Below are 18,727 nucleotides of genomic sequence, written 5' to 3'. Positions count from 1 at the left end.
ATTCAGGAGGGAGGAGAAGGTGGCAAAGAGCTTCCTAGGGTTAGAGGCAGATGCTTGGAATTTAGCGTGGTAGAAAGTGGCTTTAGCAGCAGAGACAGAGGAGGAAAATGTAGAGAGGAGGGAGTGAAAGGATGCCAGGTGCGAGTTTTCCTCCATTTCCGCTCGGCTGCCCGGAGCCCTGTTCTGTGAGCTCGCAATGAGTCATCGAGCCACGGAGCGGGAGGGGAGGACCGAGCCGGCCTGGAGGATAGGGGACATAGAGAGTCAAGGGATGCAGAGAGGGAGGAGAGGAGGGTTGAGGAGGCAGAATCAGGAGATAGGTGGGAGAAGGTTTGAGCGGAGGGAAGAGATGATAGGATGGAAGAGGAGAGAGTAGCGGGGGAGAGAGAGCGAAGGTTGGGACGGCGCGATACCATCCGAGTAGGGGCAGTGTGGGAGGTGTTGGATGAGAGCGAGAGGGAAAAGGATACAAGGCAGTGGTCGGAGACTTGGAGGGGAGTTGCAGTGAGGTTAGTGGAAGAACAGCATCTAGTAAAGATGAGGTCGAGCGTATTGCCTGCCTTGTGAGTAGGGGGGAAGGTGAGAGGGTGAGGTCAAAAGAGGAGAGGAGTGGAAAGAAGGAGGCAGAGAGGAAAGAGTCAAAGGTAGACGTGGGGAGGTTAAAGTCGCCCAGAACTGTGAGAGGTGAGCCGTCCTCAGGAAAGGAGCTTATCAAGGCATCAAGCTCATTGATGAACTCTCCGAGGGAACCTGGAGGGCGATAAATGATAAGGATGTTAAGCTTGAAAGGGCTAGTAACTGTGACAGCATGGAATTCAAAGGAGGCGATAGACAGATGGGTAAGGGGAGAAAGAGAGAATGACCACTTGGGAGAGATGAGGATCCCGGTGCCACCACCCCGCTGACCAGATGCTCTCGGGGTGTGCGAGAACACGTGGGCGGACGAAGAGAGAGCAGTAGGAGTAGCAGTGTTGTCTGTGGTGATCCATGTTTCCGTCAGTGCCAAGAAGTCGAGGGACTGGAGGGAGGCATAGGCTGAGATGAACTCTGCCTTGTTGACCGCAGATTGGCAGTTCCAGAGGCTACCGGAGACCTGGAACTCCACGTGGGTCGTCGCGGCCACGCGGTGAGGAGCGTTTGTATGGTCTGTGCAGAGAGGAGAGAACAGGGATAAACAGACACATAGTTGACAGGCTACAGAAGAGGCTACGCTAATGCAAAGGAGATTGGAATGACAAGTGGACTACACGTCTCGAATGTTCAGAAAGTTAAGCTGTAGCAAGAATCTTATTGACTAAAATGATTAAAATGATACAGTACTGCTGAAGTAGGCCAGCTGGCAGTGGGCGTTGTTGACACTACACTAATCAAGTCATTCCGTTGAGTGTAATAGTTTCTGCAGTGTTGCTATTCGGGGGCTAGCAGGCTAGCTAGCAGTGTTGTTTACGTTACGTTACGTTAAAAGAACGACAATAGATGGCTAGCGAACCTAGAAAATCGCTCTAGACTACACAATTATCTTTGATACAAAGACGGCTATGTAGCTAGTTAAGTCATTGTCGTTTCATGACTTTAGTTATCTCATGTGGCTTTGTGTGTGTTTTGTAATATGTTCTGAGAAGCTGTTTTAGTTATCTTCTAGATTCCAAGTATTGGATGTTCCACAGGGTTGTGGTGAGGGAATGATGTTTTGGATTCATGTGGACAGATCATGTTTGAGCTTGGTCTGTGGAATGTGATGGGGTGGGACTGATTCTATTGGAACTGAATTCGCTACAGTAAACCCATGATCTTGTTTTCCATATAAACCAATTTACTGTAAGGGCCTGTCCCCTTATCACCCACCCTCCATTCCCTACTTACACCTTTGAATGATGGCTAGCAGAAGAACCCTCCCGAATGCACCTCAAAACAATAGGGAGGGTCCGGGTGGGCGTCTGTCCATGGTGGCGGCTCCGGCACGGGACGTGGACTCCACTCAATCACTGTCTTAGTCCCTCCTTAGTCCTTGGATAGTCCACCCTCGAAGCCGAGAATGGCCTAGTAGTCCTCACCCAGAACCCCACTGGACTGAGGAGCAGATCGGGACTGAGGGGCAGCTCAGGACTGAGGCAGCTCGGGACTGAGGGGAAGCTCGGGACTGAGGGGAAGCTCGGGACTAAGGGGAAGCTCGGGACTGATGGGAAGCTCGGGACTGATGGGAAGCTCAGGAGTGAAAGGAAGCTCAGGCAGGTTGATGGATCTACCAGATCCTGGCTGGCTGGCAGATCCTGGCTGACTGCGGATCCTGGCTGACTGGCGGATCTGGCAGATCCTGGCCGACTGGCGGATCTGGAAGAGTCTGGCTGACTGGCAGATCTGGAAGAGTCTGGCTGACTGGCGGATCCTGGCAGACTGACGGATCTGGCTGCTCCATGCTGACTGGCGGCTCTGGCTGCTCCACGCTGACTGGCGGCTCTGGCTGCTCCATGTAGGCTGACAGCTCTGGCGGCTTCTTACAGACTGGCAGCTCTGGCGGCTCCGTGTAGACTGGCAGCTCCGTGCAGACTGGCAGCTCCTTGCAGACTGGCAGCTCCTTGCAGACTGGCAGCTCTGGCTGCTCCATGCAGACTGGCAGCTCTGGCTGCTCCATGCAGACTGGCAGCTCTGGCTGCTTCATGCAGACTGGCAGCTCTGGCTGCTTCATGCAGACTGGCAGCTCCATGTAGACTGGCAGCTCTGGCTGCTCCATGCAGGCTGGCAGCACTGGCTGCGCTGAACAGGCAGGAGACTCCAGCAGCGCTGTAGAGGAGGAAGGCTCTAGCTGCGCTGAACAGGCGGGAGACTCCGGCAGCGCTGGAGAGGTGAGGCGCATTCTAGGCCTGATGCGTGGTGCTGGCACTGGTGGGACTGGACCAAGAACACGCACAGGAAGCCTGGTGCGGGGAGCTGCTACCGGAGGGCTGGGGTGTGGAGGTGGTACTGGATAGACCGGACCGTGCAGGCACACTGGAGCTCTTGAGCACCGAGCCTGCCCAACCTTACCCGGTTGAATGCTCTCGGTCGCCCTGCCAGTGCGGCGAGGTGGAATAGCCCGCACTGGGCTATGCAGGTGAACCGGGAGACACCGAGCGCAAGGCTGGTGCCATGTAAGCCGGCCCAAGGAGACGCACTGGGGACCAGATGCGTAGAGCCGGCTTCATGGCATTTGGCTCGACGCTCAATCTAGCCCGGCCGATATGCGGAGATGGAATATACCGCACCGGGCTATTCACCCGCACTGGAGACACCGTGCGCACCACAGCATAACACGGTGCCTGCCCGGTCTCTCTAGCCCCCCGGTAAGCACAGGGAGTTTGCGCAGGTCTCCTACCTGGCATAGCCATACTCCCTGTGAGCCACCCCCCAATAAATTTTTGGGGCTGACTCCCGGGCTTCCTTGCCAACCGTGTTCCCTCATATTGCCGGCTCCTCTCTCCGGCTGCCTCTGCTCTCCTCACTGCCTCCACCTGTTCCTATGGAAGGCGATCCCTTCCCGCCAGCATCTCCTCCCATGTGTAGCAACCCTTGCCATCCAATATATCGTCCCATGTCCATTCCTCATTGCGCCGCTGTTGCTGCCTTTGTTGCTTCTCCTGCGGCTCCTGCCTGTTACCACGCTGCTTGGTCCGGGTGTGGTGGGTGATTCTGTAACGGTTCTCTTGTGGTGAAGGAGAGTCGGACCAAAATGCAGCGTGTAGATTGCGATCCATGTTTATTCAACAAGCGTAACACAAATCTATATTACACACTACAAAAACAATAAACGTAACAAAAACCGAAACAGCCTATACTAGTGTAAACTAACACAGTGACAGGAACAAGGACACTAAGGACAATCACCCACGAAACACACAAAGAATATGGCTGCCTAAATATGGCTCCCAATCAGAGACAACGATAAACACCTGCCTCTGATTGAGAACCACTTCAGACAGCCATAGACTTAACTAGAACACCCCACTAAGCTACAATCCCAATACATACACCACATACAAAAACCCATGTCACACCCTGGCCTGACCAAACAAATTAAGATAAACACAAAATACTTCGACCAGGGCGTGACAGCGATAGGCATCAGATACCTTGTCCTGTTAATAGTAATGTGTTCAGCTGTTTCCCTCTCCAGCCAGAGACCCTCTCTTTTCTCCAAACCTGATAAATGATCACTTAACTTAGGTTGGTTGTATTAGTCTTTTGTGTTTGGACTGTACATTAGTTTTGAAAACTATAATGGCATAAACATAACGTGCTTTTGACTGTTTTAATAAAGTCTGAGCCAATGTGTGTGTTTGTGTGTGTGTCTCTGTACAATATTAATGTGTAATTGCTTGTAACAAATTGCTTAAAATGCTTTAATATATCTGCCATAGCCCTGATGTATGCCACTGGGAAATCTGAGCCCTAGAATACTAATTATCCTATCTCTCCATTTCTCTCACTCTCTCTTCACTTTCTCTTTTTCCCTCTCCCTCTCTCTCTCTTGCTCTCTCTCGCATGCCCCCTTTTTCTCTCACTCACTCACTCTCTCTCTCACTCTCTCTCTCCCTCTCCCTCTCTTTCGCTCTCTCTCCCTCTCCCTCTTTCTCTCCCTCTCCCTCTCCCTCTCCTTTCTCTTGCACTCTCTGCTAAAAGAAGACTGGCATCCACTCTAAGAGTCCCAGTGAGGAGCATGTGGTGAGGGCCATGTCTCTGGAGATGGAGAAGAGTGTCACTAAGTTGATGTACGACTTCCAGAGGAACTCTACTTCTGACGACGACTCAGGCTGTGCGCTGGAGGAATACGCCTGGGTGCCCCCTGGCCTCAGCCCTGAACAGGTACACTACCCACCTCTCTGTTACCCCGTCTTTAGTACCCCCGTTTTCCCCTTCTCTCACACTGCTGACTACACCCCTCGGTCTCAGCCCTGAACAGGTACACAACCCAATTCTGACTTTCTGTTACCTATTTATCCCAACTACCTACTAATCTAGCCACGCACATGCCTCTTCAAGTCTCCTGTGTCCTACCATAGTTTTCTGAACCCTGGCTGAAACAAATTGAACTGTATTTGTCACAACAGTCCAATTATTTGTAGCTGGATTCATTGATTGGTAAACGAGCAGCAGAACTGATGATTAATTCATTTTCAATCCCCTCGTGTGGTTTGAGGAGAGAAGGATAGAGGAGAAAAAGCCAGAAACCATGACCAAACTGAAGATGAGCTGGAGGATAATCTGTGGAATGCATTGTCTGAAGAACATGAAATATGACAGTAATGAAATTATGGTTGTATTTTGTGTTTTGTGGGAGGCAGGTAGCCTAGTGGTTTGAGCATTTGGCCAGTAACCGGAAGGTAACCGAAATCCACAAGCTGACAAGGTAAAAATATGTTGATCTGCTCCTGAACAAGGCAGTTAACCCATTGTTCCCCGATAAGCCTTCATTGTAAATAAGAATTTGTTCTTAACTGTCTTGCCTGGTTAAATAAAGGTAAAAAAATATATATATTTCAGTGGTCTATAATTCTTTGTTACTTTTATATTTTTTATTTTAAGTTTTTAAATGAAAACCACATTGTTTGTTAAGTGCTTGTAAGTAAGCATTTCACTGTAACCTGTTGTATTTGTGCAGTGTGACAAATAACATTTGATTTGATTTGACTGAAAATTGTCAGCTTAGATCATTTTTAACTATAACATGTATTCTAAATGTACACCAGTCAGGTTTCAGACCTGGTCATAACACCATCTATGCTACTTTTTTGGACCTGTCTAAAGCATTCAACACTTATTCAGAGGCTTTCATCAATTGGTCTGAACCTGTAACGGCTGTCTCTGTCTCCTCCGACGAGGAGGAGTAGTAAGGATCGGAGGACCAATGCGCAGCGTGGTACGTGTTCATGCTCTTTATTAAACTAAAAGAACACTGAAACAAAACAATAAATGACACGTGAAATAATTAACTGAAACAGTTCTGTGTGGAACACACAGACACAGAAAATAAACACCCAAAAAAGTAGCATAGATGGTGCTATGACCAGGTCTGAAACCTGACTGGTGTACATTTAGAATACAAAACACAAGTGGGAAAAGGCTACCTAAGTATGATTCTCAATCAGAGACAACTAACGACACCTGCCTCTGATTGAGAACCATACCAGGCCAAACGCAAACACAACATAGAAAACGGAACATAGACAACCCACCCAACTCACGCCCTGACCATACTAAAACAAAGACATAATAAAAGAACTAAGGTCAGAACGTGACAGAACCAGGCAACATGTAGATGGTTTGAAAAATAAATTAAGGACAGAGCACCTAACAAAGGGTGTTCCACAGGGATCGGTTCTTGGTACGGTTCTTTTCACTATTTACATGAAAGGGGAAAGGGGGATACGTAGTCAGTTGTACAACTGAATGCCTTCAACTGAAATGTGTCTTCCACATTCAACCCCTCTGAATAAGAGAGGTGCGGTGGGCTGCCTTAATCGACATCAAAGTCTTCAGCGCCCCGGGAACAGTGGGTTAACTGCCTTGCTAAGGGGCAGAAAAACAGATGTTTACCTTGTCAGCTCGGGGATTCTATCCAGCAACCTATCTGTAATAATTCAACTTTCATCTGTTTGCAGATGACACTGTGGCGTATGCTATTGCCCCCACAGCTGACCAGGCTCTGTCAGAGCTTCAATCTGCCTTTATTGTAATTGTCTCAAATCCCTTCCTGTTGAACGTGGAACCAGGGAGAGCTTGGTTTGTTGTTTTGGAAAGTTTGTTGTTTTGAAAGTGTATTGGGAAGTTTCTTAGTAGCTAGATAACTTTTGAGTTTGGATCATGGGATGCCAAGGCTGGCATCCAACGCTGGGTCTGAGGAGCTATTTGGTGAAGAATGATAGGCTAGCTAGATACCTATCATGCTAGCAGCCCGTGACTGCAGCCCACAACGCGGTTAGCCATTGTGGCTAGGACCGCGGATTGTCTGGGATTGTGGCTGTCTAGATCCCTGCTATTTGTTGTTGTTTTCAATCTTCCTTGTGACCTGCCCTGTCTGGAACTGCGAGGAGTACATGGTTTACAGCTACCATGACAAATACCAAAGCCGATGGGAGTACAGTTGAGGAGAGTGGTGTTTCTCTATCACAGTTGAAGGATATTTTAAACAAACACAAAGAGATCTATAAGCAGAAAATAGCTTCAAGTGTTTTGTCCAAATACTGGTGGATTCAACTAATAAAAGAATGGATGACCTGACCAGAGAGGTCCAGGATCTGAAGGACAGTTTTCAGTTCTCCCAGGGTCAGCTCAATGAGTTGAAACAGGAAAACGGCAAGATGACAGCAATCTGTAAGTCATTGAGAGAGGACATCAGTTCTGTGTGTGAATCCATGATAAATAACAATGATGGAGAAATCAGATCTCAGGGGACAATCAAGGCGCAACAACAAGGTTGTTGATGAAATGTGAAGTTAGTTGTCCAAAATTGGATTTGAGTCAAATCTAGACCTTGCTCTTAACTTGGTACGCACAGAGAATTGCCCTAAAGGTGGTTACGTCCACTTCTGACCCGAGGCTATAAAACCTGTGAGTGAAGAATTAACATATCAGACTAATTGACCCAATCTGAAGCCGAGGTCTAAAACGTCAACGAACCCAAAACGCAACACAAGTTTGAAGACAAAGAAATATTTTTCTACCCAAGCTACGGATGAGTAGCTATGTCTAAGCGGGTTAATTCAAGTCGAACCACCTAGCCTCCACTCCCCATCGAATCATGGTATCTACACTGTTTCATTCCTACACTGTGAGCTCTGAGCTACAGAGCTGTCTGTCCTCAGAAGAGCCCTACCAGAGCAAGGGCGAGGGAAGCTAAGCTAAATGACTCCTAAGCTAAAAGGACACCGACATCGTGAGGGCAACCATAGAGTCATTGAGCAGCCTGAACGGTCCACGCAGAGAATCCACTGAGACCTTCCCCACGTAATGACATCATTATATTCTGACCCATAAGAGCGGCAGTTTGGGGCAAGGCTAGGGTTAGAATAAGCATAGCTGACAAATTCACCCAAATGTATATTTCTCTCGTGTACTTTCTCTTTTTCTCTCTCTTTTAAATCCCCATTTTGGGTAACATGCGCCATAGTGTGTTGGCCCGTTATATTAAGTTCTAATCAATAGCCTAGAATGTGTTTTTGTGTATATCTTTTATCATCATTTTAGCTTTCTAGTAAATAAATACTCAACTAAGATTGGTGTGGTACGAACTCATTGGTGAGACCCGGGTCCGTGCAGATTCCAGGATTATGAGACGTTCAGAACAAGACTGTAGAGGTAACTGGTTAATTAACGGCTGTTGTAAAATCGATATTCTGATATTCTTTGAGTTCATTTGGGAAATGTAAACTCAATAAAACTAATTTTCCCATGGTGCCCCAAGTTAATGAGTTAGTAATTGCTTGGTTCAGTTAATCATGGAATTTAATCATGGAACCTTTAATCATTCAATAAGCAACAGTCATCACATTAACTAATACAACGTCACGACACTACTTTCTCTTGTAAACTAAAGACCCGGGGTGGAGATGAGAAGAGAAGGAAGTACCTATTTGAAAGTTAGAAAAAAATGACTAGCTCATAATATTTTTTAAAGTAGCTCTCATTCTAGGAACGGTTGGAGACCCCTGCTCTAGGGCAATTCAGGTGGATGTTAGAGGGCTGAAGAATGTGTTTTGTTTTCATGTTTTGTGTTTGCTTTCCATGTATTGTGTAATTGATGTGTACAGTATATACTGTAGCTATGTATAGTGTAATTGTTGTTTATTGATGTGTTCATGCAGGGCTCATATGCAAAAGAGACCATGGTCTCAGCATGAATCCCTGGCTATATAATGGTTCAATCAAATTATATATAATGGTTAAATCAAAATTTCATTTTATGCTGTTTGTTGGATTGCAATGTTTTTATTCGATCAGGAACAAAATTGGAACAAACTAAAGCATAAACTTCAAGCACATAGAGAAAATAGCACAGACATAAACATTCCTTGTACTTTCCATGGACGGGAGCTGTCCATATGATCGAGAAATTAGTTCTGTGTTTGTTCTCAGGTCGATCAGGCTGAAGTTAAAACTCTTGTCTCCACAGTAAAGTGCTGTACCTCCCGCCCTTGCTCGCTCTCTCCCTCGCTCGCTCCCGGGGCTCTGTTAATAGATGACAGGTATTGCTGATGATAGTTATTTTCTCTAGTCAGCCATCTTGACAGGATGCTGATGGAAGCTGTGGCCTTTCTCTGAACCGACAGGAGATGAATGAAATCAAGACAACTTAGTTTGGCGTCTACTGTTGCCTAAGTGACTGTTTTGGAGATTATTAGTGTTTTGGTGCAATGCTAGCACACATGAAAAATACTATAGTATTCTATGGTATAAATACTCTAGTATTGCTATATTTATATACTATAGTATTCACTGCAGGGTTATTTCGGACTCTACTGTAGTATTTACAGTGTTTTTACGGACATGACTGTAGTATACTGTAGTATTTACTGCAGTGTTTTGGGAGATTAACCTCTTAACCTCTATTAACCTCTTGCTCCTACCTGACACGCAGGCGTCCCATCTAGACATCTGGAAATGCAAATGCGCTACGCTAAATGCTAATAGTACTAGTTAAAACTCAAACGTTCATTAAAATACACATGCAGGGTATTGAATTAAAGCTACACTCATTGTGAATCCAGGCAACAAGTCAGATTTTTAAAATGCTTTTCGGCGAAAGCATGAGAAGCTATTATCTGATAGCATATAACACCCCAAAAGACCCGCAGGGGACGTAAACAAAATAATTAGCATAGTCGTCGCTACACAAACCGCACAAATAAAATATAAAACATTCATTACCTTTGACCATCTTCTTTGTTGGCACTCCTAGATGTCCCATAATCACTATTGGGTCTTTTTTTTTCGATTAAATTGGTCCATATATAGCCTAGATATCGATCTTATGAAGACTGTGTGATAAACGAAAAAAATAGCGTCTTATAACGTAACGTCATTTTTTTAAATTAAAAAAGTCGACGATAAACTTTCACAAAACACTTCGAAAAACTTTTGTAATGCAACTTTAGGTATTAGTACGGGTTAATAAGTCGGGGCACCACAAAATAATATTTATGGAGCAGTTATCCTCCGAATAAACTCTTAAAGACCTAGTAATATTTTACATCAATAGCAGTCAATATCAATCGTCCCCTTATTTCAGTCTCATCTGAAAGTTGTAAATTCTTGGTTATCTTCACGAACCCTGGCTAACAAGTTGAATCAGCAATACAAAATTGGGTTTAATTATTTATTTACTAAATACCTAACTAATCACACAGATTTACATATACACAGAATTAAGCATACATTGATTACAAATTATGTCATAAAGGAAAACGTAGCGGACGGAACAGGTATGACAGCTGGTTACACAAAGAAAAGAGGGCGGGTTTGAGTGAAAGAGGGGGAAGACTGAAGAGCAAAGGGAGAAGCCATATCGGGCCGTAGGCAGCTACTCTATCGTAAATACAGAATCTTATGCATTCTAAATTACCGCCCATTTGAAAAAGGTAAATGCGCTTCAGTAGGTTGGTGGTAGATGGAAGGCCGTGTTGCCCAACAGAGTCCTTTGTCCTTTGAAGAGTGACTCTGGCGGTGAACAGGAAATGTTGTAGTGTCGTTGTTGTGTGGTAGACAGTATACTCTCTCTGTCCTCTCCTAGCCCACATTTTCAGCTGCTGTTGCTAACTCAACGGCTAGGATGTATCACTTCTGTAGTGAATAAGAGTTCTGTCATGTTTTGTCTTATATTGTCTTGTCATTTTGCTTTTCCTTCTGTTCGTTTTCCCCCTGCTGGTCTTTTTAGGTTCGTTCCCCTTTTTCTCTCTCCCTCTCTCTCTCTCTTCTCTCTATCGTTCCGTTCCTGCTCCCAGCTGTTCCTATTCCCCTAATCAATCATTTAGTCTTCCCACACCTGTTCCTTATCTTTTCCCCTGATTAGAGTCCCTATTTCTCCCCTTGTTTTCCGTTTCTGTCCTGTCGGATCCTTGTATACTGTTCACCGTGCTGTGTCTTTGTATCGCCCTGTCGTGTCGTGTTTCCCTCAGATGCTGCGTGGTGAGCAGGTGTCTGAGTCTGCTACGGTCAAGTGCCTTCCCGAGGCAACCTGCAGTTCATTATCGAGTCTCCAGTCAGTTCTCGTGATTACGAGTGAAATTGTTTCTTATGCTTTATTTACCGCTCCGATTTGTCTAGGAGTATTGCTATTTCCTTTAACTGGATTAAAGACTCTGTTTTCGCCAAGTCGCTTTTGGGTCCTCATTCACCTGCATAACAGAAGGATCCGACCAAAGAATGGACCCAGCGACTACAGACGCTCGTAACACTGCCGTCGAGATCCAAGGAGCCATGCTCGGCAGACACGAGCAGGAATTGTCTGCTGCTCGTCATGCCATGGAGAACCTGGCCGCTCAGGTTTCCGACCTCTCTGGACAGTTCCAGAGTCTTCGTCTCGTGCCACCTGTTACTTCCTGGTCTGCCGAGCCTCCGGAACCTAGGGTTAATAACCCACCTTGCTACTCCGGGCAGCCCACGGAGTGCCGCTCCTTTCTCACCCAGTGTGATATTGTGTTCTCTCTCCAGCCCAACACATACTCTAGAGAGAGAGCTCGGGTTGCCTACGTCATTTCACTCCTTACTGGCCGGGCTCGAGAGTGGGGCACAGCTATCTGGGAGGCAAGGGCTGATTGCTCTAACAATTACCAGAACTTTAAAGAGGAGATGATTCGGGTTTTTGACCGTTCAGTTTTTGGTAGGGAGGCTTCTAGGGCCCTGGCTTCCCTATGCCAAGGTGATCGATCCATAACGGATTACTCTATAGAGTTTCGCACTCTTGCTGCCTCTAGTGACTGGAACGAGCCGGCGCTGCTCGCTCGTTTTCTGGAGGGACTCCACGCAGTGGTTAAAGATGAGATTCTCTCCCGGGAGGTTCCTTCCAGTGTGGACTCTTTGATTGCTCTCGCCATCCGCATAGAACGACGGGTAGATCTTCGTCACCAGGCTCGTGGAAGAGAGCTCGCGTCAACGGTGTTTTCCTGCTCCGCATCGCAACCATCTCCCTCCTCTGGCTCAGAGACTGAGCCCATGCAGCTGGGAGGTATTCGCATCTCGACTAAGGAGAGGGAACGGAGGATCACCAACCGCCTGTGCCTCTATTGCGGACTTGCTGGACATTTTGTTAATTCATGTCCAGTAAAAGCCAGAGCTCATCAGTAAGCGGAGGGCTACTGGTGAGCGCTACTACTCAGGTCTCTCCATCTAGATCCTGTACTACTTTGTCGGTCCATCTACGCTGGACCGGTTCGGGTGCTACATGCAGTGCCTTGATAGACTCTGGGGCTGAGGGTTGTTTCATGGACGAAGCATGGGCTCGGAAACATGACATTCCTTTCAGAGAGTTAGACAAGCCTACGCCCATGTTTGCCTTAGATGGTAGTCATCTTCCCAGTATCAGATTTGAGACACTACCTTTAACCCTCACAGTATCTGGTAACCACAGTGAGACTATTTCTTTTTTGATTTTTTTCGTTCACCTTTTACACCTGTTGTTTTGGGTCATCCCTGGCTAGTATGTCATAATCCTTCTATTAATTGGTCTAGTAATTCTATCCTATCCTGGAACGTTTCTTGTCATGTGAAGTGTTTAATGTCTGCCATCCCTCCCATTTCTTCTGTCCCCACTTCTCAGGAGGAACCTGGCGATTTGACAGGAGTGCCGGAGGAATATCATGATCTGCGCATGGTCTTCAGTCGGTCCCGAGCCAACTCCCTTCCTCCTCACCGGTCGTATGATTGTAGTATTGATCTCCTTCCGGGGACCACTCCTCCTCGGGGTAGACTATACTCTCTGTCGGCTCCCGAACGTAAGGCTCTCGAGGATTATTTGTCTGTGTCTCTTGACGCCGGTACCATAGTGCCTTCTTCCTCTCCGGCCGGGGCGGGGTTTTTTTTTGTTAAGAAAAAGGACGGTACTCTGCGCCCCTGCGTGGATTATCGAGGGCTGAATGACATAACGGTTAAGAATCATTATCCGCTTCCCCTTATGTCATCAGCCTTCGAGATTCTGCAGGGAGCCAGGTGATTTACTAAGTTGGACCTTCGTAACGCTTACCATCTCGTGCGCATCAGAGAGGGGGACGAGTGGAAAACGGCGTTTAACACTCCGTTAGGGCATTTTGAGTACCGGGTTCTGCCGTTTGGTCTCGCCAATGCGCCAGCTGTTTTTCAGGCATTAGTTAATGATGTTCTGAGAGACATGCTGAACATCTTTGTTTTTGTCTATCTTGACGATATCCTGGTTTTTTCACCGTCACTCGAGATTCATGTTCAGCACGTTCGACGTGTTCTACAGCGCCTTTTAGAGAATTGTCTCTACGTGAAGGCTGAGAAGTGCTCTTTTCATGTCTCCTCCGTTACTTTTCTCGGTTCCGTTATTTCTGCTGAAGGCATTCAGATATGGATTCCGCTAAAGTCCAAGCTGTCAGTGATTGGCCCGTTCCAAGGTCACGTGTCGAGTTGCAGCGCTTTCTAGGTTTCGCTAATTTCTATCGGCGTTTCATTCGTAATTTCGGTCAAGTTGCTGCCCCCTCTCACAGCTCTTACTTCTGTCAAGACGTGTTTTAAGTGGTCCGGTTCCGCCCAGGGAGCTTTTGATCTTCTAAAAGAACGTTTTACGTCCGCTCCTATCCTCGTTACTCCTGACGTCACTAGACAATTCATTGTCGAGGTTGACGCTTCAGAGGTAGGCGTGGGAGCCATTCTATCCCAGCGCTTCCAGTCTGACGATAAGGTTCATCCTTGCGCTTATTTTTGTCATCGCCTGTCGCCATCTGAACGCAACTATGATGTGGGTAACCGCGAACTGCTCGCCATCCGCTTAGCCCTAGGCGAATGGCGACAGTGGTTGGAGGGGGCGACCGTTCCTTTTGTCGTTTGGACAGACCATAAGAACCTTGAGTACATCCGTTCTGCCAAACGACTTAATGCTCGTCAAGCTCGTTGGGCGTTGTTTTTCGCTCGTTTCGAGTTTGTGATTTCTTACCGTCCGGGTAGCAAGAACACCAAGCCTGATGCCTTATCCCGTCTTTTTAGTTCTTCTGTGGCTTCTACTGATCCCGAGGGGATTCTTCCTTATGGGCGTGTTGTCGGGTTGACAGTCTGGGGAATTGAAAGACAGGTTAAGCAAGCACTCACGCACACTACGTCGCCGCGCGCTTGTCCTAGTAACCTTCTTTTCGTTCCTGTTTCCACTCGTCTGGCTGTTCTTCAGCGGGCTCACTCTGCCAAGTTAGCTGGTCATCCCGGTGTTCGAGGCAATCTTGCTTCTATTCGCCAGCGCTTTTGGTGGCCGACTCAGGAGCGTGACACGCGCCGTTTCGTGGCTGCTTGTTCGGACTGCGCGCAGACTAAGTCAGGTAACTCTCCTCCTGCCGGTCGTCTCAGACCGCTCCCCATTCCTTCTCGACCATGGTCTCACATCGCCCTAGACTTCATTACCGGTCTGCCTTTGTCTGCGGGGAAGACTGTGATTCTTACGGTTGTCGATAGGTTCTCTAAGGCGGCACATTTCATTCCCCTCGCTAAACTTCCTTCCGCTAAGGAGACGGCACAAATCATCATCGAGAATGTGTTCAGAATTCATGGCCTCCCGTTAGACGCCGTTTCAGACAGAGGCCCGCAATTCACGTCACAGTTTTGGAGGGAGTTCTGTCGTTTGATTGGTGCGTCCGTCAGTCTCTCTTCCGGGTTTCATCCCCAGTCTAACGGTCAAGCAGAGAGGGCCAATCAGACGATTGGTCGCATACTACGCAGCCTTTCTTTCAGAAACCCTGCATCTTGGGCAGAACAGCTCCCCTGGGCAGAATACGCTCACAACTCGCTTCCTTCGTCTGCTACCGGGTTGTCTCCGTTTCAGAGTAGTCTGGGTTACCAGCCTCCTCTGTTCTCATCCCAGCTTGCCGAGTCCAGCGTTCCCTCCGCTCAAGCGTTTGTCCAACGTTGTGAGCGCACCTGGAGGAGGGTGAGGTCTGCACTTTGCCGTTACAGGGCACAGACTGTGAGAGCCGCCAATAAACGTAGGATTAAGAGTCCTAGGTATTGTTGCGGCCAGAGAGTGTGGCTTTCCACTCGCAACCTCCCTCTTACGACAGCCTCTCGTAAGTTGACTCCGCGGTTCATTGGTCCGTTCCGTGTCTCCCAGGTCATCAATCCTGTCGCTGTGCGACTGCTTCTTCCGCGACATCTTCGTCGCGTCCATCCTGTCTTCCATGTCTCCTGTGTCAAGCCCTTTCTTCGCACCCCCGTTCGTCTTCCCTCCCCCCCTCCCGTCCTTGTCGAGAGCACACCTATTTACAAGGTACGTAGGATCATGGACATGCGTTCTCGGGGACGGGGTCACCAATACTTAGTGGATTGGGAGGGTTACGGTCCTGAGGAGAGGAGTTGGGTTCCGTCTCGGGACGTGCTGGACCGTTCACTGATTGATGATTTCCTCCGTTGCCGCCAGGATTCCTCCTCGAGTGCGCCAGGAGGCGCTCGGTGAGTGGGGGGGTACTGTCATGTTTTGTCTTATATTGTCTTGTCATTTTGCTTTTCCTTCTGTTCGTTTTCCCCCTGCTGGTCTTTTTAGGTTCGTTCCCCTTTTTCTCTCTCCCTCTCTCTCTCTCTTCTCTCTATCGTTCCGTTCCTGCTCCCAGCTGTTCCTATTCCCCTAATCAATCATTTAGTCTTCCCACACCTGTTCCTTATCTTTTCCCCTGATTAGAGTCCCTATTTCTCCCCTTATTTTCCGTTTCTGTCCTGTCGGATCCTTGTATACTGTTCACCGTGCTGTGTCTTTGTATCGCCCTGTCGTGTCATGTTTCCCTCAGATGCTGCGTGGTGAGCAGGTGTCTGAGTCTGCTACGGTCAAGTGCCTTCCCGAGGCAACCTGCAGTTCATTATCGAGTCTCCAGTCAGTTCTCGTGATTACGAGTGAAATTGTTTCTTATGCTTTATTTACCGCTCCGATTTGTCTAGGAGTATTGCTATTTCCTTTAACTGGATTAAAGACTCTGTTTTCGCCAAGTCGCTTTTGGGTCCTCATTCACCTGCATAACAAGTTCAAAGTTCATGCCATTCGCAACCAGAGCTCACACTGAGGTTGGCATTGTTCTGTAGTTATTATCTGAACCCTTCTGACATCGGATCGTCATCCTGATGTACCTGGAACAGAAAGTTACATTGTCGTCAAGGCTTTATATAGGAAGGGAGAGGAGGGCGTGTTTCATTGTTTATAACCAATGTCTCTTCACGTGAGCGGTCCACTGAGTCGGGCCTAATTCACTCATGAAAACCCAATTCTCACATTTTGGAAGCTAAAATCACATTTCATCCCCTCCCAAATTAATTTCATATTCAAATTGCACGACAATTCCATGTGAATCTGATAACTATAATGTGTATACTTTCCACTGTACCATTTATGTCATCGTATCATTGATGAGAATGTCTCAGATGCCAACCGAACTGACATCATATTCATTAAGTACCAACGCATGTGTTCAACTGGTTGGATTACCAAAATATGGTTCATTTCCCCCCACCTTCTGATATTCCCAGAATCCCTGTTTAACAAATAATATTCAAGAGTCCCTCTGTAGAGTCAAGAGTGAGGGAAGGGAGAAAGGTATTTATGGGGGGGGTCATAAACCTTACCCACAGGCCAACGTCATGACACTATATTATACTGTAATATTTACTATACTGTTTTTGTTTTATTATGTTTGACACAGAAGTTGGTTCTTTCACATTGAGGAAACTGGATAATTACTAAGAGCACAATTTCCATAACCTGTAATGACTGACGACTGAACGGATAGTTCAGAGCTTCTGCTCTACTTCTTCGATAGGGTTTAACGGCGGTTTGCATCCAACGTTAATGGTGCATTATTATTAATGGAATCTAAAAATATCATTTAAAAAAACATTGTGGGAAATGGGGAAAATGACATCATACCAAATATCAAAAATAGACACATCAACAAACAAAACCCATCCCACTTCTTCAATCACAGTCCATTCCAAGATACATCCCGACACAGGCTCAGTGGCCTGTGATGCAAGAACATTCACCAACAGGATTTCTTGCAAGGCCTCGGCAGTGAAATTTCAGCTGCATTCACAATGTGTTGTGCTGTTCAGTTAAATAGTCAAATGTCCACCTTTTTAACATGTAACATTTTATGAGAAACCTTCACTTGTGGTGGTGGCTCTAGAACCTTTGTTTCTTGCTTGCCACTCGTTCCTTCCATTCTTCTTATCGCCTCCAGATAGGGAACAAGCTGGACACTCCTTTCTCTTGCCACCTCGATCTCCTTCAGCCTAACAGGGCACTCCAGGAATTTAGGGGCATTTCACTTAATCTGGCATACTATACTCTTCCCATCTGCACACACTTGACAGATGACCAAATCTTCTGCATTTATGACACTGAAGGGGCTTGTGCACTTAAAGCTCTTACAGGATATCTCATGAATCCTATCTTTGTTATGCGGGTGAATGAGGACCCAAAAGCGACTTGGCGAAAACAGAGTTTTTAATCCAGTAAAGTTACTTTACAAAACAAAAGGCATAATACTACTCGTAATGACGAGAACAGACTGGAGACTTGATCAAGAACTGCAGGTTGCCTCGGGAAGGCACTTGAACGTAGCAGACTCAGACACCTGCTCACCACGCAGCATCTGAGGGAAACACGACACGACAGGGCAATACATAGACACAGCACGGTGAATTATAGACAAGGATCCGACAGGGCAGGAACGGAAAACAAGGAGAGAAATAGGGACTCTAATCAGGGAAAAGGATCGGGAACAGGTGTGGGAAGACTAAATGATTGATTAGGGGAATAGGAACAGCTGGGAGCAGGAACGGAACGATAGAGAGAAGAGAGAGCGAGAGAGTGAGAGAGGGAGGGGGAGAGAGAGGGATAGAAAGAGGGAAAGAACCTAATAAGACCAGCAGAGGGAAACGAATAGAAGGGGAAGCACAGGGACAAGACATGATAATCAATGACAAAACATGACAGTACCCCCCACTCACCGAGCGCCTCCTGGCGCACTCGAGGAGGAACCCTGGCGGCAACGGAGGAAATCATCAATAAGCGAACGGTCCAGCACGTCCCGAGACGGAACCCAACTCCTCTCCTCAGGACCGTAACCCTCCCAATCCACTAAGTATTGGTGACCCCGTCCCCGAGAACGCATGTCCATGATCTTACGTACCTTGTAAATAGGTGCGCTCTCGACAAGGACGGGAGGGGGAGGGAAGACGAACGGGGGTGCGAAGAAAGGGCTTGACACAGGAGACATGGAAGACAGGATGGACGCGACGAAGATGTCGCGGAAGAAGCAGTCGCACAGCGACAGGATTGACGACCTGGGAGACACGGAACGGACCAATGAACCGCGGAGTCAACTTACGAGAAGCTGTCGTAAGAGGAAGGTTGCGAGTGGAAAGCCACACTCTCTGGCCGCAACAATACCTTGGACTCTTAATCCTGCGTTTATTGGCGGCTCTCACAGTCTGTGCCCTGTAACGGCAAAGTGCAGACCTCACCCTCCTCCAGGTGCGCTCACAACGTTGGACA

At 47.2% G+C, this 18,727-nt stretch overlaps 1 protein-coding gene across 1 annotated transcript in view; it reads left to right on the top strand.

Moving 5' to 3' along the window:
• The window catches only part of LOC124021219 (prickle-like protein 2), a 142,286-nt gene that overhangs the window by 89,756 nt on the left and 33,803 nt on the right, over positions 1-18,727 (top strand). Inside the window, exon 2 of the mRNA XM_046336568.1 lies at positions 4,657-4,839. Within this exon, the coding sequence (XP_046192524.1) occupies positions 4,708-4,839 (132 nt within the window). The 5' untranslated portion in view covers positions 4,657-4,707. The remainder of the gene's footprint in view (positions 1-4,656; positions 4,840-18,727) is intronic.

This window comes from Oncorhynchus gorbuscha, linkage group LG03, assembly GCF_021184085.1.
Source record: "Oncorhynchus gorbuscha isolate QuinsamMale2020 ecotype Even-year linkage group LG03, OgorEven_v1.0, whole genome shotgun sequence".
In the NCBI taxonomy this organism is placed as follows: Eukaryota; Metazoa; Chordata; class Actinopteri; order Salmoniformes; family Salmonidae; genus Oncorhynchus; species Oncorhynchus gorbuscha.
Note: the sequence above shows the minus strand (reverse complement) of the source record. Positions and strands in the feature narration are given on the sequence as shown.